This window comes from Bombina bombina, chromosome 5, assembly GCF_027579735.1.
Source record: "Bombina bombina isolate aBomBom1 chromosome 5, aBomBom1.pri, whole genome shotgun sequence".
Classification (NCBI taxonomy): domain Eukaryota; kingdom Metazoa; phylum Chordata; class Amphibia; order Anura; family Bombinatoridae; genus Bombina; species Bombina bombina.
The window spans coordinates 848,289,336-848,314,459 of record NC_069503.1 but is presented as its reverse complement, the minus strand read 5'-3'; the positions used below and the strand labels follow the sequence as shown (position 1 = coordinate 848,314,459).

The 25,124-nt window shown below is 39.7% G+C and overlaps 1 protein-coding gene across 3 annotated transcripts in view; it reads right to left on the bottom strand.

Moving 5' to 3' along the window:
- IMPACT (impact RWD domain protein) overlaps positions 1-25,124 on the bottom strand; it is a 108,078-nt gene that overhangs the window by 67,934 nt on the left and 15,020 nt on the right. For 2 of the 3 annotated variants that reach the window (XM_053714985.1, XM_053714986.1), the window contains exons 2-6: positions 17,473-17,601; positions 15,043-15,095; positions 14,780-14,842; positions 12,982-13,067; positions 173-289 (exon numbers count right to left, since the gene is read on the bottom strand). In XM_053714985.1, coding sequence (XP_053570960.1) covers positions 173-289; positions 12,982-13,067; positions 14,780-14,842; positions 15,043-15,095; positions 17,473-17,601 — 448 coding nt within the window. The remainder of the gene's footprint in view (positions 1-172; positions 290-12,981; positions 13,068-14,779; positions 14,843-15,042; positions 15,096-17,472; positions 17,602-25,124) is intronic. The other variant, XM_053714987.1, reaches the window with a different exon arrangement.

Here is a 25,124-nt window from a genome sequence, read left to right as displayed (position 1 = left end):
TTTATGTCACATGATAAAAATATATTTTTGAAAACATCACTTATCACTGACAGATCATATGATAAATATTAGATGTGGATTAATGCACATCGGTATGACCTACAGTTACATTACTGAATTACGTTACATATAAGCATGGTTGGAATATTAATAAAACATGAACAGTGAGTACCTTCAGAGGATACAGAAAGTGCACTCAGTATCACATTTTTGTCCTTCCATAAGTCAAATTCTTCATCAACTAAATCCTCATCTACAACTTCCTCTGTTGCAGCCTCTAACACTGGTCCTGTGGGAACAAAAGCTGATTTTATACCACAGCATATGCCATCGCTTATGTTAGTAGTAAAATGAAGGAGACAAACAGTAAAGAAGAAATACTAAATAACTCACAAGTATGATATTAGCATAAATGTTATAAAACATAATTTATGCTTACCTGATAAATTTATTTCTCTTGTAGTGTATCCAGTCCACGGATCATCCATTACTTATGGAATATATTCTCCTTCCCAACAGGAAGCTGCAAGAGTCCACCCACAGAAAAGCTGCTATATAGCTCCTCCCCTAACTGCCATATTCAGTCATTCGACCGAAAACATGCAGAGAAAGGAAAAACCATAGGGTGCAGTGGTGACTGTAGTTCAAATGAAAAAATTACCTGCCTTAAAGTGACAGGGCGGGCCGTGGACTGGATACACTACAAGAGAAATAAATTTATCAGGTAAGCATAAATTATGTTTTCTCTTGTTAAGTGTATCCAGTCCACGGATCATCCATTACTTATGGAATACCAATACCAAAGCTAAAGTACACGGATGATGGGAGGGACAAGGCAGGTACTTAAACGGAAGTTACCACTGCCTGTAAAAAACCCTTTCTCCCAAAAATAGCCTCCGAAGAAGCAAGGTATCAAATTTGTTAAATTTGAAAAGTATGAAGCGCAGACCAAGACTCCGTCTTGTAAATCTGTTCAACAGAAGCCACATTTAAAAAAGGCCCAAGTGAAAACCACAGCTCTAGTAGAATGAGCTGTAATCCCTTCAGGAGGCTGCTGTCCAGCAGTCTCATAAGCTAAATGAATTATGCTTTTTAACCAAAAAGACAGAGAGGCTGCTGAAGTCTTTTGACCTCTCCTCTGTCCAGAATAGACAACAAACAAGGTGAACGTTTGATGAAAACTGTAGTAGCTTGTAAGTAAAACTTTAAAGCACAAACCACGTCCAATATTGTGTAATAGACGTTCCTTCTTTGAGGAAGGATTAGGATACAAGCATGGAACAACTATCTCTTGAGTGATGTACTTGTTAGATACCACCTTAGGAAAAAAACCAGGTTGGTACGCAGGACTACCTTATCCGTACGAAGGACCAGATAAGGAGAATCACATTGTAACACAGATAACTTGGAGACTCTACGAGTCGAGGAATTAGCTACCCAAAAGGAACTTTCCAAGATAAAGATTGATATCTATGGAACAAAAAAGGTTCAAACGGAACTTCTTGAAGAACCTTAAGAATCAGGTTTAAGCTCCATGGCGGAGCAACAGTTTTAAACACAGGCTTGGATCTAACCAAAGCCTGACCAAATGCCTGAACGTCTAGAATACCTGCCAGACGCTTGTGCAAAAAAATAGACAGAGTAAAAATCTGTCCCCTTTTAAGGAATTAGCTGACAACCCTTTTCTCAAAAACATCTTGGAGAAAAGATAATATCCTGGGAATCCAGACTTTACTCCATGAGTAACCCTTGGATTCATAACAATCAGATATTTACACCATATCTATGTTCAATTTTCCTAGAGACAGGCTTTCATGTCTGTATTAAGGTATCAATGACTGACTCGGAGAAGCCATGCTTTGATAACATCAAGCATTCAGTCTCCAGGCAGTCCATCTCAGATTGATTCTATTTAGATGGTTGAAAGGACCCTGAGGTAGAGGGACATGTCTCAGAAGCAGAGACCGTGATGGAAAGGATGACATGTCCACCAGATCTGCATACCAGGTCCTGCGTGGCTACGCAGGCGCTGTCAAAAACACCAAAGCCCTCTCCTGCTTGGTCTTGACCTCCGGAGGAAATCCCACTCCCCCGGAAGAAAAGTCTGACGACTTAGAAAATCTACCTCCCAGTTCTCAACACCTGGGATATGGATAGCTGATAGACAAGAGTGAGTCTCTGTCCAGTGAATTATTGTAAGACTTCTAACATCGCTAGGGAACTTCTGTTCCCCCTTGATGGCTGATGTAAGCCACAGTCGTGTATATTGTCCAACTGAGTATTATGTACCTCAGAGTTGCTAACTGAGGCCAAGTCTGCAGAGCATGGAATATCACTCCCAGTTCCAGAATATTTATTAGAAGGAGGGTCTCCTCCTAAGTCCACTATCCCTGAGCCTTCAGGGAGTTCCAGACTGCATCCCAACCTAAAAGGCTGGCATCTATTGTAACAATTGTCCCATCTGACCTGCGGAAGGTCATACCCTTGGACAGATGGACCCAACATAGTCACCAGAGAAGAGAATCTCTGGTCTCTTGGTCCAGGTTTAACAGGGGGACAAATCTGTGTAATCCCCGTTCCTCTGACTGAGCATGCATAGTTGCAGCGGTCTGAAATGTAGACGTGCAAACGGTACTATGTCCCTTGCCGCTACAATTAAGCCGATTTCATTCATGTACTGAGCCACCGAAGGGCGCGGATGGGATGAAAAAACACGGCAGAAATTTAGAAACTTTTGACAACCTGGACTCCGTCAGGTAAATTTTCATTTCTACAGAATCTATCAGAGTCCCTAGGAGGGAAACCCTTGAGATTGGGGATAGAGAACTCTTTCCTTGTTCACTTTCCACCCATGTGATCTCAGAAATGCCAGTACTACGTCCGTATGAGACTGGGCAATTTGGATGTTTGACGCCTGTATCAGGATGTCGTCTAAATAAGGGGCCACTTCTATGCCCCGCGGTCTAAGGACCGCCAAAGCGACCCCAGAACCTCCATAAAGATTCTTGGGGCTGTAGATATCCCAAAGGAAAGAGCTACAAACTGGTAATGCCTGTCTAGAAAGGCAAACCTGAAAAACGATGGTGATCTTTATGCATCACAATGTGAGGATAAGTATCCTTCAAATCCATTGTAGTCCTCTATTGACTCTCCTGGATCATAGTTAAGATGGTACGAATAGTTTCCATCTTAAATGACGGAATTCTGAGGAATTTGTTTAAGATCTTTAGATCCAAAATAGGTCTGAAGGTTCCCTCTCCTTGGGAACCACAAACAGATTTGAGTAAAAACTCTGTCCCTGTTCCTCTCTTGGAACTGGATGGATCTCGTACACAATGTAAGAATGCCTCTTTCTTTATCTGGTTTGCAGATAATTGTGAAAGGCGAAATCTCCCCTTTTTTTTGGGGGGGGAATCTTTGAAATCCAGAAGATATCTCTGGGATATAAATTCCAGTGCCTAGGGATCCTGGGCATCTCTTGCCCACGCCTGGGCGAAGAATGAAAGTCTGCCCCCTATAGGATCCGTTACCGGATAGGGAGCCGTTCTACATGCTGTCTTAGAGGCAGCAGCAGGCTCCTTGGCCTGCTTATCTTTGTTCCAGGTCCGATTGTCTCCAGACCGCCTTGGACTGAGCAAAAATTCCCTCTTGTTTTGCCTTAGAGGAAGAGGATGCCACACCTGCCCTGAAGTTTTTAAAAGGCACGAAAAACATAATTTATGCTTACCTGATAAATTTATTTCTCTTGTAGTGTATCCAGTCCACGGATCATCCATTACTTATGGGATATTAACTCCTCCCCAACAGGAAGTGCAAGAGGATTCACCCAGCAGAGCTGCTATATAGCTCCTCCCCTAACTGCCATTACCAGTCATTCGACCGAAAACATGCAGAGAAAGGAAAACCATAGGGTGCAGTGGTGACTGTAGTTTAATGGAAAAATTACCTGCCTTAAAGTGACAGGGCGGGCCGTGGACTGGATACACTACAAGAGAAATAAATTTATCAGGTAAGCATAAATTATGTTTTCTCTTGTTAAGTGTATCCAGTCCACGGATCATCCATTACTTATGGGATACCAATACCAAAGCTAAAGTACACGGATGACGGGAGGGACAGGCAGGCTCTTTATACGGAAGGAACCACTGCCTGAAGAACCTTTCTCCCAAAAACAGCCTCCGAAGAAGCAAAAGTGTCAAATTTGTAAAGACCAAGTTGCAGCCTTGCAAATCTGTTCAACAGAAGCCTCATTCTTAAAGGCCCAAGTGGAAGCCACAGCTCTAGTAGAATGTGCTGTAATTCTTTCAGGAGGCTGCTGTCCAGCAGTCTCATAGGCTAACCGTATTATGCTACGAAGCCAAAAGGAGAGAGAGGTAGCCAAAGCTTTTTGACCTCTCCTCTGACCAGAATAAACGACAAACAGGGAAGACGTTTGTCGAAAATCCTTAGTTGCCTGTAGATAAAATTTCAGGGCACGGACTACATCTAGATTGTGTAGCAGACGTTCCTTTTTCGAAGAAGGATTAGGACACAAAGATGGAACCACAATCTCTTGATTGATATTCCTGTTAGTGACCACCTTAGGTAGGAACCCAGGTTTAGTACGCAGAACTACCTTGTCTGAATGAAAAATCAGATAAGGAGAATCACAATGTAAGGCAGATAACTCAGAGACTCTTCGAGCCGTGGAAATCGCCATTAAAAACAGAACTTTCCAAGATAACAACTTGATATCAATGGAATGAAGGGGTTCAAACGGAACCCCCTGTCAAACATTAAGAACTAAGTTCAAACTCCATGGTGGAGCAACAGTTTTAAACACAGGCTTGATCCTAGCTAAAGCCTGACAAAAAGCTTGAACGTCCGGAACTTCTGACAGACGTTTGTGTAAAAGAATGGAAAGAGCTGAAATCTGTCCCTTTAAGGAACTAGCGGATAAACCCTTTTCTAAACCTTCTTGTAGAAAAGACAATATCCTCGGAAACCTAACCTTACTCCATGAGTAACTCTTGGATTCGCACCAATATAAGTATTTGCGCCATATCTTATGGTAAATCTTTCTGGTAACAGGCTTCCTAGCCTGTATTAAGGTATCAATAACTGACTCAAAAAAACCACGTTTTGATAAAATCAAGCGTTCAATTTCCAAGCAGTCAGCTTCAGAGAAATTAGATTTTGATGTTTGAAGGGACCCTGGATCAGAAGGTCCTGTTTCAGAGGTAGCGACCAAGGTGGACAGGATGACATGTCCACTAGATCTGCATACCAAGTCCTGCGTGGCCATGCAGGCGCTATTAGAATCACTGATGCTCTCTCCTGTTTGATTCTGGCAATCAATCGAGGAAGCATCGGGAAGGGTGGAAACACATAAGCCATCCCGAAGGTCCAAGGTGCTGTCAAAGCATCTATCAGAACCGCTCCCGGATCTGGACCCGTAACGAGGAAGCTTGGCGTTCTGTCGAGACGCCATGAGATCTATCTCTGGTTTGCCCCAACGTCGAAGTATTTGGGCAAAGACCTCCGGATGAAGTTCCCACTCCCCCGGATGAAAAGTCTGACGACTTAAGAAATCCGCCTCCCAGTTCTCCACTCCCGGGATGTGGATTGCTGACAGGTGGCAAGAGTGAGACTCTGCCCAGCGAATTATCTTTGATACTTCCATCATTGCTAGGGAGCTTCTTGTCCCTCCCTGATGGTTGATGTAAGCTACAGTCGTGATGTTGTCCGACTGAAACCTGATGAACCCCCGAGTTGTTAACTGGGGCCAAGCCAGAAGGGCATTGAGAACTGCTCTCAATTCCAGAATGTTTATTGGTAGGAGACTCTCCTCCTGATTCCATTGTCCCTGAGCCTTCAGAGAATTCCAGACAGCGCCCCAACCTAGTAGGCTGGCGTCTGTTGTTACAATTGTCCAGTCCGGCCTGCTGAATGGCATCCCCCTGGACAGATGTGGCCGAGAAAGCCACCATAGAAGAGAATTTCTGGTCTCTTGATCCAGATTCAGAGTAGGGGACAAGTCTGAGTAATCCCCATTCCACTGACTTGGCATGCACAATTGCAGCGGTCTGAGATGTAGGCGTGCAAAGGGTACTATGTCCATTGCTGCTACCATTAAGCCGATCACCTCCATGCATTGAGCTACTGACGGGTGTTGAATGGAATGAAGGACACGGCATGCATTTTGAAGCTTTGTTAACCTGTCTTCTGTCAGGTAAATCTTCATTTCTACAGAATCTATAAGAGTCCCCAAGAAGGGAACTCTTGTGAGTGGAAAGAGAGAACTCTTCTTTTCGTTCACCTTCCATCCATGCAACCTTAGAAATGCCAGTACTAACTCTGTATGAGACTTGGTAGTTTGAAAGCTTGAAGCTTGTATCAGAATGTCGTCTAGGTACGGAGCTACCGCAATTCCTCGCGGTCTTAGTACCGCCAGAAGAGCACCCAGAACCTTTGTGAAGATTCTCGGAGCCGTAGCCAATCCGAATGGAAGAGCTACAAACTGGTAATGCCTGTCTAGAAAGGCAAACCTTAGATACCGGTAAAGATCTTTGTGAATCGGTATGTGAAGGTAAGCATCCTTTAAATCCACTGTGGTCATGTACTGACCCTTTTGGATCATGGGTAAAATTGTCCGAATAGTTTCCATTTTGAACGATGGAACTCTTAGGAATTTGTTTAGGATCTTTAAATCCAAGATTGGCCTGAAAGTTCCCTCTTTTTTGGGAACCACAAACAGATTTGAGTAAAACCCTTGTCCTTGTTCCGACCGCGGAACCGGATGGATCACTCCCATTAATAAAAGATCTTGTACGCAGCATAGAAACGCCTCTTTCTTTATTTGGTTTGTTGACAACCTTGACAGATGAAATCTCCCTCTTGGGGGAGAGAATTTGAAGTCTAGAAGGTATCCCTGAGATATGATCTCTAACGCCCAGGGATCCTGGACATCTCTTGCCCAAGCCTGGGCGAAGAGAGAAAGTCTGCCCCCCACTAGATCCGTTCCCGGATCGGGGGCCCTCGATTCATGCTGTCTTAGGGGCAGCAGCAGGTTTCCTGGCCTGCTTGCCCTTGTTCCAGGACTGGTTAGGTCTCCAGCCTTGTCTGTAGCGAGCAACAGCTCCTTCCTGTTTTGGTGCAGAGGAAGTTGATGCTGCTCCTGCTTTGAAATTACGAAAGGAACGAAAATTAGACTGTCTAGCCTTAGGTTTGGCTCTGTCTTGAGGCAGGGCATGGCCTTTACCTCCTGTAATGTCAGCGATAATTTCTTTCAACCCGGGCCCGAATAAGGTCTGCCCTTTGAAAGGTATATTAAGCAATTTAGATTTAGAAGTAACGTCAGCTGACCAGGATTTTAGCCACAGTGCTCTGCGTGCCTGAATGGCGAATCCGGAATTCTTAGCCGTAAGTTTAGTTAAATGTACTACGGCATCTGAAATAAATGAGTTAGCTAACTTAAGGGCTTTAAGCTTGTGTGTAATCTCATCTAATGGAGCTGATTCAAGTGTCTCTTCCAGAGACTCAAACCAAAATGCTGCTGCAGCCGTGACAGGCGCAATGCATGCAAGAGGTTGCAATATAAAACCTTGTTGAACAAACATTTTCTTAAGGTAACCCTCTAACTTTTTATCCATTGGATCTGAAAAGGCACAGCTATCCTCCACCGTGAGAACGGCACACCGGGTCTATCCCACTCCTTAGTAACAATTTCAGTAAGTCTCTTAGGTATAGGAAAAACGTCAGTACTCGCCGGTACCGCAAAATATTTATCCAACCTACACATTTTCTCTGGTATTGCAACTGTGTTACAATCATTCAGAGCCGCTAACACCTCCCCTAGTAATACACGGAGGTTTTCCAGCTTAAATTTAAAATTTGAAATATCTGAATCCAGTTTGTTTGGATCAGAACCGTCACCCGCAGAATGAAGCTCTCCGTCCTCATGTTCTGCAAATTGTGACGCAGTGTCTGACATGGCCCTAATATTATCAGCGCACTCTGTTCTCACCCCAGAGTGATCACTCTTACCTCTTAGTTCTGGTAATTTAGCCAAAACTTCAGTCATAACAGTAGCCATATCCTGTAATGTGATTTGTAATGGCCGCCCAGATGTACTCGGCGCTACAATATCACGCACCTCCCGAGCGGGAGATGCAGGTACTGACACGTGAGGCGAGTTAGTCGGCATAACTCTCCCCTCGTTGTTTGGTGAAATATGTTCAATTTGTACAGATTGACTTTTATTTAAAGTAGCATCAATACAGTTAGTACATAAATTTCTATTGGGCTCCACTTTGGCTTTAGCACATATAGCACAGATATCTTCCTCTGAATCAGACATGTTTAACACACTAGCAAATAAACTAGCAACTTGGAAATACTTTTCAAGTAATTTACTATAATATGAAAACGTACTGTGCCTATAAGAAGCACAGAAAAAGTTATGACAGTTGAAAATTAATAAACTGAAAAGTTATAGCATCAAATCTTTGTAAAAAACACAATTTTAGCAAAGGATTGCTCCCATTAGCAAAGGATAACTAACCCTGATAGCTAACAGTGAGAGAGATCAGTAAACTGTCAGAAATTAAATAAAACGACTGCCAAGTGGAAAAAAATAGTGCCCAAAACATTTTTTCACCCAGTACCTCAGAAAATTAAACGATTTTACATGCCAGCAAAAAACGTTTAACATTAATAAATTGAGTGTTATTAAAAAGCCTGTTGCTAGTCCCTGCAAATTAGGCTAAAGTTTTATGCATACAGTATAATTCCAGTGAAGTGCCATTCCCCAGAATACTGAAGTGTAAAATATACATACATGACAGCCTGATACCAGTTGCTGCTACTGCATTTAAGGCTGAGTTTACATTATATCGGTATGGCAGAATTTTCTCATCAATTCCATTGTCAGAAAATAATAAGCTGCTACATACCTCTTTGCAGATTAATCTGCCCGCTGTCCCCTGATCTGAAGTTTACCTCTCCTCAGATGGCCGAGAAACAGCAATATGATCTTAACTACTCCGGCTAAAATCATAGAAAAACTCAGGTAGATTCTTCTTCAAATTCTACCAGAGAAGGAATAACACACTCCGGTGCTATTATAAAATAACAAACTTTTGATTGAAGGTATGAAACTAAGTATAATCACCACAGTCCTCTCACACATCCTATCTATTCGTTGGGTGCAAGAGAATGACTGGTAATGGCAGTTAGGGGAGGAGCTATATAGCAGCTCTGCTGGGTGAATCCTCTTGCACTTCCTGTTGGGGAGGAGTTAATATCCCATAAGTAATGGATGATCCGTGGACTGGATACACTTAACAAGAGAAATTAGACTTTTTTTTTTTTTTTTTTTTTTTTGGCCCTTGATTTGGACCTATCCTGAGGAAGGGCATGACCTTTTCCTCCAGTGATATAAGCAATAATCTCCTTCAAACCAGGCCTGAATAGGGTCTGCCCCTTGAAGGGAAGTTAAGTAGCTTATTTATTAAAGTCACGACAGCTGACCATGATATAAGCCATAGCGCTCTGCGCGCCAGTATAGTAAAAAAACAGAATTCTTAGCCGTTAGTCTAGTCAAATGAACAAGGCATCAGAAAACAAAGGAATTGGCTAGCATAAGCTTGTCAAATATATTCATCCAATGGAGTCGCTTAACTGTAAAGCCTCATCAAGAGACTCAACCCAGAACGCCGCAGCAGCAAGGGGCTGCAGGATAAAACCCTGTTGAATAAACATTTTTTATCCATTGGATCTAAAAAGCACAACTGTCCTCGTCAGAGGTAGTGGTACGCTTAGCTAGAGTAGAAACTCTTCTCTCCACCTTAGGAACTGTCTGCCAGAAGTCCCGTGTGGTGGTAACTATTAGAAAACATTCTTCTAAAAAAATAGGAGGGGAATAGAACGGCACACCTGGTCTATCCCATTCCTTATTAAAAAAAAAAAAATTTAGTAAACCTCTTTAGGTATTGGAAAAACATCAGTACACACCGGCACTGCATATTATTTATCCAGTCTACACAATTTCTCTGGCCCTGCGATTGTACACATTCATTCAGAGCAGCCAAAGCCTCCCTGAGCAACAAGTGGAGGTTCTCAAGCATAAATTTTTAATGTAGAAATATCAGAATCAGGTTAAATCATCTTCCCTGAGTCAAAAAAAATCACCCACAGACTAAGCATATTGTGAGGTAGTATCATACATGGTTCTTAAAGCGTCTGTATGCTCTGTATCTACCCCCAGAGCTAACTGCTTTCCTTTAATTTCAGGTAGTCTGACTAATACTGCTGCCAGAATATTATTCACCACCTTTGCCATGTCTTGTAAAATAAACGCTATGGGCGCCCTTGATGTACTTGGCGCCATTTGAGCGTGAGTCCCTGAAGCGGGAGTCGAAGGGTCTGAAACGTGGGGAGAGTTAGTCGGCATAACTTTCCCCTCGACAGAATCCCCTGGTAAAAGAAACGCTATGGGTGCCCTTGATGTACTTGGCGCCATTTGAGCGTGAGTCCCTAAAGCGGGAGTCAAAAGGTCTGACACGTGGGGAGAGTTAGTCGGCATAACTACCCCCACGACAGAATCCTCTGGTGATAATGTTTTTAAAGACAAAAAATGATCTTTATTGTTTAACATGAAATCAGTACATCTGGTACACATTCTAAGATGGGGTTCCACCATGGCTTTAAAAACATAATGAACACAGAGCTTCCTCTATGTTAGACATGTTAGAACAGACTAATAATGAGACTAGTAAGCTTGGAAAACACTTTAAATCAAGTTAACAAGCAAATATATAAAACGTTACTGTGCCCTTAAGAGAAACAAATTTTGTCAAAATTTGAAAAACAGTGAAAAAAAAAAAAAAAAAGGCAGTAAAACAAACGAAATTTTTACAGTACATGTAATAAAATAACAGAGCATTGCACCCACTTGCAAATGGATGATTAACCCCTTAATGCAAAAAACAGATAAAAAAAAAAAAACGACATAGACGTTTTTAAAAACAGACACAACAAACTGCCACAGCCAACAGTGGGAAGCTTCAGTTAACTGTTTCTATGCAAAATTTAAGCCAGCCATGTGGAAAAAACTTAGGCCCCAATAAGTTTTATCACCAAACATATGTTAAAAAACGATTAAACATACCAGCAAACGTTTTAAAACACATTTTTATAAGAGTATGTATCTCTATTAATAAGCCTGATACCAGTCGCTATCGCTGCATTTAAGGCTTTACTTACATTACTTCGGTATCAGCAGTATTTTCTTAGTCAATTCCATTCCTAGAAAAATATTTTACTGCACATACCTTATCTGCAGGAAAACCTGCACGCCATTCCCCCTCTGAAGTACCTCACTCCTCAGAATGTGTGAGAACAGCAAATGGATCTTAGTTACGTCTGCTAAGATCATAGAAAAACGCAGGCAGATTCTTCTTCCAAATACTGCCTGAGATAAACAGCACACTCTGGTGCCATTTAAAAATAACAAACTTTTGATTGAAGAATAAACTAAGTAGAAAGCACCACAGACTCTCACAACCTCCTATCTATGTTGAGGCTTGCAAGAGAATGACTGAATATGGCAGTTAGGGGAGGAGCTATATAGCAGCTTTGCTGTGGGTGGACTCTTGCAGCTTCCTGTTGGGAAGGAGAATATATTCCATAAGTAATGGATGATCCGTGGACTGGATACACTTAACAAGAGAAAACCTGACCTTAAGTTTACACGCCAATGATCAAACAGAATTAATTGGTTCAGAGAGACATAATCTTTAAAATGTATATGGCCATTAAATGAAGCCCATCAGTGCCTATAAGTTGCCTCAACTCTACCTCTCCCCATGTGCAACCATTTGAGAGTAGAAAATCATTCCCTTCTTGTTTTGTGTTCCTACATATATGTATGTTTGTGTAACTGAACTTGAAAGAATTGATCATCTGAAGTTTGTTTACATAGTCTGCCCAGTAAACGTAAAAACATTTTAATGCAGCCATTCAATAAAGCAATACATTTGCTTTATGATAGGATGAAATAGAGACAACTGTATATAATGCCTCTTATCTGGATGTGTGTTTTATGCAGTGATGTTCCCTACACAGCTAAGAGAGCACAGTGAGATAGTAAAGCACAATGAAAAGAGTTCACCAAGTACAATCACATATTTATTAAAGGGACATTAAACACCAAAAACAATATACCAAGCCTATGAAGAGCACTATTTAAAGTGAAGGTAAACTTTGATGAATGAAAGCCCGTTTTTTTAAAAATACTATTAAAAACAGAGGCACTTTCATTCATCAAAGTTTAGAAGGCAGCCGTTTTGATTAAAAACTTACCTTTGTTTTTTTCACAGCCAGAGCAGCTTCCCCCACTCGGAGATCCTCTCTTCACACGTCATCAATGACTAATCCAGCTTCCTCCAATCACGGCATGGCCTTAGGCAATGACTACCCTTTCATTCATCAAAGTTTACCTTCACTTTAAACTCATTAAAATGTTTTTGCATGAATAGCTTCAGTGCAGATGTTTATTTTGAAAAGTGCGTAATTGTTCTCACTGCACCATGGGCCTGACATGCACTGGCTGGTAAGTTTAACTCTTAAACCTATAGCACCCTTACATGAAGACACGTGTACTTGTCATGTACAGTATATGTATAACATTGTTACAATCACTGCTGCCAAATAGTGTTCAAGACACATGCACACTCCTGAGCATACTATATGATGTTATGGAATAAGTTAAGAGGAAAAAACAAAAGGATGGTGAGTAGTAACCCAGCCACTGTAGATGTGCCCAGCAGTTTAATGTCCCTTTAAACATATCAGTTTCCCTCTGAAAGGATTGGTGTTCTTCTCCAGTACAACGCAAGCAGCTTACAAAAAATATTACCTACACTGAGAACATTTCTTGTGTAATAACACAAATCTTAATATTACATTACATTACATGTGTAAATGATATATTATTCTAACCTATATCAGACGTGTGAGGTTTTTCCACCAAAAATTCTCTGATCCTTTCGACCCATAGATAAAGGATGTTCTCACCAATATTTTGCCTGCAACATAAAAAGTAAAAGCATTGCATTAATAATTCCCTGTGCCAAATAAAATAATATTCCCAATATATTACAAAGCTTATTCTATTAAAAAAAAAAACAGCTGCACATTTTTCTTGTTAGTTTCACATTAAAGAGCTTGCAATTGTAAGCAACTTTCTAATTTACTTTTATTCTCACTTTGTCTTCGTTCTCTTGCTATCTTTATTTGAAAAAGGTTTGTAAGCTAAGAGCCAGCAAATGTTTGGTTCAGAACCATGGACAGCACTTGTTTATTGATGCTGTCCAATCAGCAAGGACAACCCAGGTTGTTCACCAAAAATGGGCCGGCATCTAAACTTACCTTCTTGCTTTTCAAATAAACATACCAAGAGAATGAAGAAAATTTGATAATAGGAGTAAATTTGAAAGTTGCTTAAAATTCCATGCTCTATCTGAATCACGAAAAAAAAAATGGGTTCAGTGTCCCTTTAAGCACAACCATTCTTCAATATCATACTGTAGCTTATGCAAAAGTGCTCTGTTTATTTTCAATGGGGCATGTGGCTGCACTGAATTCAGTGCAGTAAAGACAATATTTATGTTTACTGTCTGTTTAGATACATTTTTATCAACTTATTTTTTCCTAACATATATTTCTAACCATTGTCTGAGCGGGAACTAATTAATTAGTTAGTAAAGCTTGGAACTGACTTGCTTGCGGGTTTAAGTAAACCTCTCTGGGGAGTGTCGGAAATGCACAATTGTTTTACGTAAACATAAGACATGTTTATCGCCCCTTTAAAGCAAGTTATTGAGCTATATTTAGTGATTTTAGTAGTTTATATGCCAGACAGAATTAAAAAAGCTTAGGCTGCAGTTATATAAGAAGAAGAAAAAACATGTTTTAAAGGATTTGTGTGATTCTATTAGCACGTATTCAAGTTGGCTAAGCGAGTAGGTTTAAAAAGGAGATTTTTTTAGGATTAGTGTTACTTAATAACTATAATGTTTCTTTATTTTGGCTTTGAAAGTTGATTTTAGTAAAATAAAGAAAGTTTTGGATTAATTCTTTACTGGACTTTTGGAAGCAGAGTTCTCTACAGGGCCTTTTTAGAGGGCACAAAACCTACCCAGCTAAAATTTAAGCCAATATTAAGTTAATATTAATTAATATTGAATGTTTTCCACATTTGTTCCTCAAATTATCAGTCAATTTATGCTATATTATGCAATTAATTTGTGCTTTGGATAGCTTAAGTAACATTTATAAATGCCCGGCTGGCAAAATTTTCTGTAGAAAAACAAAATTAGCCAATCAGAATTAGGTAACATAGTATAAAACAATAAGCCTCTTATTTGTTCCTTTGCTTATTTGCAGAGCTTGTATTATTTATCTCTTTTTTTTCTCTCGAAAATACAGTGCTTAGGTATTGTCTCTTTTTCAAACTTATTTCTTAGAGAAATTCTCTTATTTTGTTACATTTAGTTATTTACATTAGATCTGTTCTTTTCCAATATTTTCAGTTACCAAAATAGCAGAGTATAAGTATTGGTTCTGAGAAACTATTCACAATATTTAACTGTGAAAACTATTGTCTATAAAAATAACAATTCAATATATTAGGGAAATAATACATCATATATTAATTAATTACAACAATGTCTGTCTTATTGTAAAATTGTTGAACCTCATAGATTTGGGATAGACATGACGCAACGCTGGTACTCACAGATAGATTTCTTCCAGACTATTTGATAATGCTGTTCGATCTTGACCCCTAAGCCACGGAGCACTGAAAAGACACATGTGTAGAATAATTAGAATCCATCTATTATATAACTATACACATTTTTGGTCCGATTACAGAAAGAGAAATTTTATATATTATTGTGATGTGTTATATAGCAAAATAAGTTGTTTCATTAGGGTTACATAATTATCTGATTCAATATAAATGACTGTAGCTGACTATTACCAAGGAACTGTGCTTACTTTAGCTGATAAAACGGAGGTGCAGCTGAAGGATATTCTGCAGGAAGAATAACCTGAAATATAAAAATAAAAAAAAATGAATGCAATAATAAATTAAGATGACATTTATGGCCAATGTTTAGCAGTCATTAAACGATAATTTATGGTGTGCAAACTTGATGCAAATTACCATTTATTGGTTCCTACTAATGTTAGTGGGAGCAGATAATACTAAACTGCTACTGATATCAAGTAAGCGCTAAAGGAACAGTAAATACACCAATTATCATATAACTGTATGTAATAGAGGCTACTATAAAGAATAATATGCACAGATACTGATATAAAAATCCAGTATAAAACCATTTAAAAATGTACTTAGAAGCTCCCTGTTTAGCTCTGTTAAAAAGGTAGCGCTAGAACACCCACTTTAAGTGGGAAATAACAGACATCCCCCCTCCCCCTGCATATGAAAAGACCCTTTACACAAGCAGGAGAAAGCTGGAGTAGGTAAACCTTGGGGCTTGGTTAGGAGTCTGAAAATCAGAGCAATGTTATTTAAAAATAAGCAAAACTATACATAAAAAAACTGTATGGGCTATATAAATGGATCATCTACAAAACATTTATGCAAAGATAAATCTAGTGTATAATGTTCCTTAAGCCAAAAAATCTGCATTCTGTAAACTGCTGACATTAAACACGAAATACATTATTAGTACTGAAGTTATTCCCCGCCTCCCTCTAGTCATGGGTGTTACAATGATTACATCTAGTTTTCACCGCATTCCAGTGTTGACATGCTTGCATATGTATAGCAACTCTCCTTTAGATACCCGAGGTAAAACCCAGGTACATTTTTAAGTTACCAGCTGCCAAAAATCAATTAATCGGCAACTATGTAAACGTGAAATTGATAAAGGCCAGCGCTAAAACAGCTGCTGTAATGATATACAGGATTTATTTAAAGAGATAGGAAACTAAAAAATAATTTTTCATGATTCAGATAGAGCTTGTATTTTTAAGACACTTTTAAATTCACCTCTATTTTCAAAAGTGCGTTGTTCTTATGGTATACCTTGTTGAAAAAGAATACGCACATACCCTACACTAGAGAGCTAGCTGCTGATTGGTGCCTGCACACATTGGTCTCTTGTGATTGGCTAACTATATGTGTTCAGCTAGCTGCCAGTAATGCAATGTTGTTCCTTCAGAAATGGATAACAAAGAAAATGAAGCAAATTTGATAATAGAAATTAATTAGAAAGTTGTTTGAAATTGTATGTTCTATCCAAATCATGAAAGAAAATTTTGGGGTTTCCTGTCCCTTAAAAATAAAAATGTGTTCAAACTAAAAATAGTAAATAAAATATAGATAGTAAAATGACCAAATAATATACCAATAAAACGCACAAAGATACTTTTCTTCAACTCTCACATAGATTATTAGTCTGAATATTTTAAATTCCATCCGTATAAATGTTCTGTTTAATAAAATCAGTTAAATTGTTATTGAAATGTTTATCATATAAAAGTCCTCGGAAGTATTTCAAAATTGTTTATATATGTGCACATAAATGATTTATCTCTGATCTTGTATTGCATGGTCACCACATTGTGGGATAGGTAATTTGGCAAGGTCTTATCCGGTTAGTACACTGGCGATATCACAGGTGTCTTTCCTGTGCTTGCAGCTTACAAGTAGCAAAGCTGAATCTCTGCCCGATTCTTCCGGGGAAGGGAAAATTATGTAAGAGTGATCTATGTCATGTGACCCCTCAATTACAATCACAGGGGCTCAAACAGCTTGTGTCACAATGTAACCGGGCTAGAGGCTTTCCGCAGGTAGATAGCTGAGGCCCACAGTGCGGATTATAAAAGTTCTTGTTACTATATGTTAGAGCACTGCTGGTCCCAAGTAGGAACTGCTGCAAATCTAAACAGCAGTGCTAGCCACATGATCCAGCTGTGCGACTAGCTCTGTGGATCATGAGCATAACTTTAACTATGTGTTTAACCCCTTTGCGAGAGTTAAACACATAGCATTGCAGTGTCGCTAGTGATAAGATTACATGCTCTAACCAATTAGAGAGTAATTTTATTTTTATAATAGCCCTTTAATGAATTAGATGTCTCTTTTGAATTAGAATATTCCTTTAAATTAATATACTATGTTAACAGTAAACTAAATTAACAAGATTATGTAATAGAAATCACTATAAAATACAATGCTAGGAACCATATGACAAATAACCTGACCTGTTTGTGACTTGACAAGGGTTCCCTAAAATGAATGACTCTTATAGCTGATTTCCTAATCATCTGACCTTAAATTAAATACAGTAACTAAAAATATCAGACAAGATACTACAGTGGTTTAGTAACGGGTAAGTTGAAGTAACAGAAAGAGAAAATGGTAAAGTTTAAAATAAGATTTTTTCATCTCTGCACCTGTAAACAAAGGGTCCACTTAGGCTGATCTGATGAATCGGAAATGGTAATGCAAAACGTTCTTGCAGCTTCATCAATTACGCACCAGTCGTCCCCATATATAGAAGACAAGGCTTCTATTTCATCAATCTAGAAAAAAAAAACTGTTTAACCTTAGTCTCAAGTAATTTTTCCAATTAATACTATTTTTTACAACTTTAAAAACACAAACAAAATAATTCTATAGAAAAAAAGTAATCATGTCCTATGTTTGAGTCTCGTTGGTTATGGGGCATTAACTAATTGAGCTTACAGTACCCAAAAATGTGAGAGACGCTACCATCTCATGTCACACAATCTAGTCCAGGCTCTAAAGACACAATGTGTCTATTTTCAATGCGGAATTGGGGTTGGGATGTATAAATAATCTCACTCTCATTTATATAATATGCATTCATTTCATCGTGGTACAGAGCCACTGATGTAAGCACAGTTTATAAACACAGAAAAGCCTAAGTTACACAAACCTTAAAGAGCTAGTTCATGTGTGTCATATAGTTAACATTGTGCTCACTCCCGTTGAGTTATTTATGAGTCAACACTGATTGGCTAAAAATGCAAGTCTGTCAAAGGAACTAAGATAAGGGAGCAGTCTGCAGAGGCTTAGAAACAATGTATCACAGAGGTAAAAAGTATTTTCTGTGTTGAATGTGCAAAACTGGGGGATGGGTAATAAAGGGATTATCTATCTTTTTAGACAATACTAATTCTGATGTAGAATGTCACTTTAAGCATCTTTCTAATTTACTCCTATTATAATTTTTTTGTTCTCTTGGTATCTTTATTTGAAAAAGCAGGAATGAAAGTTTAGGAGCCAGACCATTTTTGGTTCAGCGCTACATTTAGCCACCAAACAGCAAGCTGTACCCAGGTGGTGAACCTAAAATGGGCCGGCTCCTTAGCTTTCATTTCTGCTTTCAAATAAATATACCAAGAGAACAAAGACAAATTGGATAATTGGAGTAAATTAGAAAGTTGCATAAAATTGCCTGCTCTATCTGAATCATGAAAGAAAAAAATGCGGGTTTAGTGTCCCTTTTACTTCCATTAAAAGTTTCTTTCTAGCAAGTGAACAAAAAAAAGGTAGTTGTAGCTCGCAGTGCGATGTCACTGCTTCTCTGGACACGTGCAAGACAGAAAGATGCTTGCACATGACCTAATGTCATATGTTTAGCAGGTCACATGCACAACAAGTGTTACTACAATACTTACTAGAAGGCCTTTTGCAAACACTTGTATGTAGCAAAAATATTTCTAAGAAAACTTGAAATTCGCTTTTGCCAATTTTTAAATTATGTTAAAGGGACAGTCTACTCCAGAATTGTTGTTGTTTAAAAAGATAGATAATCCCTTTATTACCCATTCCCCAGTTTTGCATAACCAACACGGTTATATAATATTAATACAATTGTTACCTCTGTGATTACCTTGTATCTAAGCCTTTTCAGACTGCCCCCTTATTTCAGTTCTTTTGACAGACATGCATTTAGCTAGCCAATCAGTGCCCTTTCACTTGTGAATTCAAGGGTGTGGTCACAATGTTATCTGTATGGCACACATGAAGTTACGCCCTCTAGCTGTGAAAAACTGCCAACTGCTTTGAAATAAGGGGCGGGCTTCAATGTTTTAGAAATTAGCATATGAGCCTACCTAGGTTTAGCTTTCAACAAAGAATACCAAGAGAATAAAGCAAATTTGATGATAAAAGTGAATTGGAAAGTTGTTTAAAATTGCATTCCCTATCTAAATCATGAAAGTTTAATTTTGACTAGACTGTCCCTTTAACTCCTATATCTCACAATTTTAAACAATGCTCCAATTTAATTTTATTATCAAATTTACTTAATGTTGTTGGTGTCCTTAGTTGAAGGAGCAGCAATGCACTACTGGGAGCTAGCTGAAAACATCAAGTAAACCAATAATAAGAGGTATATATGTACAGCCACCAATCAGCAGCTAGCTCCTGAGTCTACCAAAGTATGCTTTTTAACAAAGAATACCAAAAGAACAAATTGAAAATCTGTTTAAATTGCATGAACTACCTGAATCATAACATTTTTATTTTGACTTTACAAAGAGTAATCACCTGCCCCATAGGAAAAACAAAAGGTCATTTCTATTATAGGGTCCCAATCCTCCTGTCTGATATAGGAATTCCCTTCTTTTATATAATGGGTAACACTCCTCGCTAATTTTTAGGTGATCATCTGCCTCGAGTACAAACCCATGCTGTGTTTAATGAGGGTGAGGGGCACTTTAAGAGCCCTATCCCCCCCCATAAAACAAAGAGCGGAACACCCCTTTTTGCTATGTTAGGTCTCATATCCGTCATTAGGTGGTGACTGCCATAAAAATGTGTTTATTGTAGTGGCTCCCTATCCAGTGTTCTCCCCAGGACCTATGTCATGGGCACACAACTGGCTGATTTTATTGACCACTCAGTTAAAATTTAAGCCAATAGTAAAGGGACATGAAACCTAAATTTTGTTTTCATGTTTCAGATAGAAAATACAATTTAAATAAAAGTTTCCAATGTACTTCTATTATCAACATATCTTTGTTGTTCTTATGTTATTCTTTGTTGAAGAGATACATAGATAGGTACATGCAAATGCCTGGAGCACTACATGACAGGAAATAGTGCTGCCATCTAGTGCTCTTGCTAATGTATAACACTGTTAAAAAAAAAACTGCTGCAGACACGTGCACACTCCTGAACTTACCTTCCTTCTTTTCAACAAAGGATAACAAGAAAACCAGAAAATGTAATAAGAGAAGTAAATTAGAAAGTTGTTGGGGGGTTTTCAATGTTGCACGTTATCATTAAATTATGCAATTCAGTTGAGTTCCAGATAGGTTAAAGGCACAGTAAAGTCATAATTAGAGATTTGTGATTTTGACAGAACATACAATTTTAAACAACTTTCCAATTTACTTTTATTATTTAATTTGCTTCCTTCTCTTGTTATCCTTTGCTGAAAGGTTTATCTAGGAAAGCTCAGCAGCAGCAAAGAACCTAGGTTCTAGCTGCTGATTGGCGGCTGCATATTTATACCGATTGCCATTGGCTCACACATGTATTCAGTTAGCAACCAGTAGTGCATAGCTGCTCCTTCAACAAATTATACCAGGAGAATAAAACACATTTGATTATAGAAGTCAACTGGAAAGTTGTTTAAAATTGTATGTTCTACCTAAATCATGAAAGAAAAATTTTGGTTTTTGTGTCCCTTTAAGTAGCATTTATAAATAACATAAAATATTTAAACATTGAAAAGTATTGATCAGCCCTCACACGGCTTCTTCATAAAGCCACCCGGCAGGCAACATTTTCTGTGGAAATCAATGCTATTCCTAAAAACGGTCTACAACACCCACCCAAAATTCCTGACACATGAAAGAGGGGATTTCCCATTTTCAAAGGAGGGGCCTTGTGCCACTTTAGGCAGCATATTATTGCCTAGATATTGCAATTATCAACGTCTACGTGCTTTCAAAAATATATTTTATATTCTGATATTTTATTGATAAGCAAGAACACATCTCTTATAGCTAATGTTCTGTGGGGCTGAATTGATGTTAAAATGTAAACAATTATATTTCTGGATAAAATCGGAGTTAAGTGTTCTAAATTATTTTCTTGGCCATATCGCATTATTTTACTTAACAAAATGGGCTGGTGGTTCAGAAGAGGGCTACCAACAATACTGCAGTGTTTGTGTCTCCAGGAACCAAAAGGGGAGCCATGTATTTGGGTGTAAAGTCCCTGTTCTCCCCATAGACTTTCCCCAGCCAGCTCTGCTCCCCTACATGATACATTGTATCAAACCCTCAGCCTTCAATTTGTTTATAGATTTGTAACTGTTTACTGTACACAGACACTTAAAGCAGCCCTGTCAGTACCAACTGTACAAACTGCTGAGAAAAGAATGTTCACACAGCACAGCCTTAAAGGGGAGTATAGCACCACACGCACACCGTCTTAAAGGGACAGATCGCAGTATGTTCACACAGCGCAACTTTAAAGGGCAGCTCAGCATCTGCTCTCACAGTCTTAGGGCAGTCACTCACAACTTAGTGGGTAAACATGCACAGTTTTAAATGGAGCAAAACTATGGCTCCACACGTGAGGCATGCAGCCTTAAGTGGATGCTAGCATTAAAGGGACAGATCACAGTAATGTTCACCCAGCGTAACCTTAAAGGGCAACTCGACACCTGCGCACAGAGCCTTAAAGGGACACATCACAGTAATGTTCACGCAGGCAACCTTAAAGAGCAGCTTGGCAACTGCGCACACAGTCTTAAAGGGACAGATCACAATAATGTTCACGCAACGCAACCATAAAGGGCAGTTCGACACCTGCTCACATAGTCTTAAAGGGGCAGGTACATACAACCTTTAGTGGGTAAACATGCACTGTTTTAAAGGCAACGATAGTATGCATCCAAACTTGGTGCATGCAGCCTTAAAGGGTTGGTCTGTCTTAACAGGACAGTGGCACATGCACGCAGACAAACACACAGAGCACTCACAGCCTTTAAAGGGACAACTTGCACCACAAGCACATAGCTTTAAAAGGATAGATCACAGTAATGTTCATGTAGCACAATCTTAAAGGGTAGCGTGACACCTACGCACAGAGCCTTAAAAAGGGACAGATCACAGAAATGTTCATGCAGCGCAACCTTAAAGGGCAGCTCGGCAACTGTGCACACAGTCTTAAAGGGGCAGGCACACACAACCTTTAGTGGGTAAACATGCACAGTTTTAAAGGGAGCGAAAGTATGCATTCACACGGGATGCACACAGCCTTAAAGGGACTTTCTAGTGTGAGCTGTTCCTTTAAGGCTGTGGGCGGATGTATACTGTTTTCTCTCCCTTTAAAGGGACAGTTCACTCAAAAACTTTCTCCCCTTTAAATTATTCCCAATGATCCTTTTTCCCTGCTAGAGTGTATTAAATTGGTTGCAAGTAGCTCCTTTACTCATATTTCAGCATTTGAAATAGCTGATTTAGCTTGTGGTTTCCCAACCTATACTGAAAGTTTTGATACTGGCGTATACGCTATTGACAAGCCTAAGTAAACACAGCCAGCAGAATAGATTACACCCTCAGTGGGGGGCATGATAGTTAAGTAATAAAATTATAATTTTCCATTGTTCTCTCTAAGTATTGAGTTGGTGTTTCAGACAAATATAAGATAAGGAAGCAAGTCTGTGTACATAAAAGTGATAACATAATGAGATCTGATATTACCTGAAGCTCAACCCATTGTAATAGGCTGTGGTCTCAAAGCACAAAACCAGCTACTTCAGTTACACAAATAAACCCAAAAATGCAATTTCTCAAATATTTTATACTCTGCAGTTGGTATAACAAGTCATTTAAAATACATTTATGGAAAAACAATTTTACAGTGTACTGTCCCTTTAAGATTGTAGATGTGGTGTGACTTTACCCACTAAAGGTTGTGTGTGCCTGCACCTCTAAGACTGTGTGAGCAGGCGGTAAGCTGCCCTTTAAGGCTGTGCTAGGTGTGCATGTTGTAAGCTGATCCTTTAACGCTGTGTGCATATGGTGCAAGTTGTCCTTTTAACCCTTTAATGACAGGGTTAACTTGTCTACATCGGAACACGTGTTTGCAAGATTTCAATGACGGGATCGGGTCAGGGGGTGTCCCTTTGAAGCTAGGTGCACCCTCCAGACCGCGATTCCATCCCGGAAGCGCCGTTGGCTTCAGGACAGCCAAACAGCTTAGACGTTCTATTCTGTCCTAACGGAGCTAAAGCATGCACGGTGAGGACAGAATAGAACGCCGCAATGGTGTTAAAAAGTTAAAGACTGAGTGTGGTGTGTGTGCACACACGTGCCCCTGTCCCTTTAAGACACAGAGTCCCTTTAAGGCTGTGTGCGTTGCCTGTGGATGCATACTATTGCTCCCTTTAAAACTCTGCGTGTTTACCCACTAAAGGGCGCATGTGCCTGCCCCTTTAAGACTGTGTGTGCAGGTGCCTTTAAAGGGACATGAAACCCAAATTTTTTCTTTCATGATTTAGAAAGAGCATGTAATTTATGAAAAGCATATCTAGATAGGCTTTGTAGCTGCTGATTGGTGGCTGCACATAGATGCCTCGTGTGATTGGCTCGCCCATGTGCATTGCTATTTCTTCAACAAAGAATATCTTAAGAATTTAGCAAATTAAATAATAGAAGCAAATTGGAATGTTGTTTAAAAAAAATTCTCTTTCTGAATCATAAAATAAAAAAATTGGGTTTAATGTCCCTTTAAGGTTGCGCTGCATGAACATTACTGTGATCTGTCCCTTTAAGGCTCTGTGCGCAGGTGTCAAGCTGCCCTTTAAGGTTGTGTTGTGTGAACATTACTGTGATCTATCCCTTTAAGGCTATGTGCTTGTAGTGTAAGTTGTCCCTTTAATGGCTGTGAGTGCTCTGTGTGTTTGTGTGTGTGCACATGCCACTGTCCTGTTAAGACAGACCGTCTCCTTAAGGCTGCGTGCATCATGTGTGCATGCATACTATCGCTCCATTTAAAACTGTGCGTGTTTACCCACTAAAAGTTGTGTCTGCCTGCCCCTTTAAGACTGTGTGAGCAGGTGCCGAGCATCCCTTTAAGATTACGTTGCGTGAACATTACTGTGATCTGTCCCTTTAAGGCTCTGTGCGCAGATGTCGAGCTGCCTTTAAGGTTGCGCTGCAGGAACATTACTGTGATCTGTCCCTTTAATGCTATGTGCTTGTGGTGCAAGTTGTCCATTTAAAGGCTGTGAGTGCTCTCTGTGTTTGTCTGCGTGAACGTGCCTTTAACCCCCTTCACGACCGAGGACGTGCCAGGCACGTCCTACAAAAAAATACCCTTCGTGACCAAGGACGTTCCTGGCACGTCCTCTGGGGTTTTAAGCGGTGGAAGCGATCCTGATCGCTTCCTGGCGCTTTTATGGTATTGCAGTGATGCCTCGATATTGAGGCATCCTGCAATACCATTTTTTTTTACACACCGATGCAGAGAGCCACTCTGTGGCCCTCTCTCCACCGGTAGCGATGGTGCCGATCGTTGGTGGGGGGAAAAATTAACGATCAAAGGATCTGGGAGGGGGATATTGAGGCAGGGACAGCTACACTACAGAAAAATTATAAATTTATCAAAAAAAACTTTTTTTGGAGGGCAAACTGGGTACTGACAGACAGCTGCCAGTACCCAAGATGGCGGCAAATAGGTAGCGGGGGGAGGGTTAGAGAGCTGTTTGGGGGAGATCAGAGGGGTTGGGGGCCAAGGGGGGGGTCCATCACAGCTATTATTATTAGTATTATTATTATCAGGTATTTGTAGAGCGACAACAGATTCTGCAGCGCTGTAAACATAGTCGGTGTACAGGATAGCTTTTGTAGGGGTCAAGTGGGTAGAGGGCCCTGCCGAGAGTTTCACTGTTGAAGTCGGCTCTTATGAAGCGATCTATAAACAGCTGGGCCCATAGGCTTACATTCTAATGGGCTCAAGGGGAAAGTAATGGAGTTAGGAAAGGTTAGTGTTGGTTGTATGCATCCCTGAATAGTAGAGTTTTTAGGGAGTGCTTGAAGCTGTTAAAACTTGG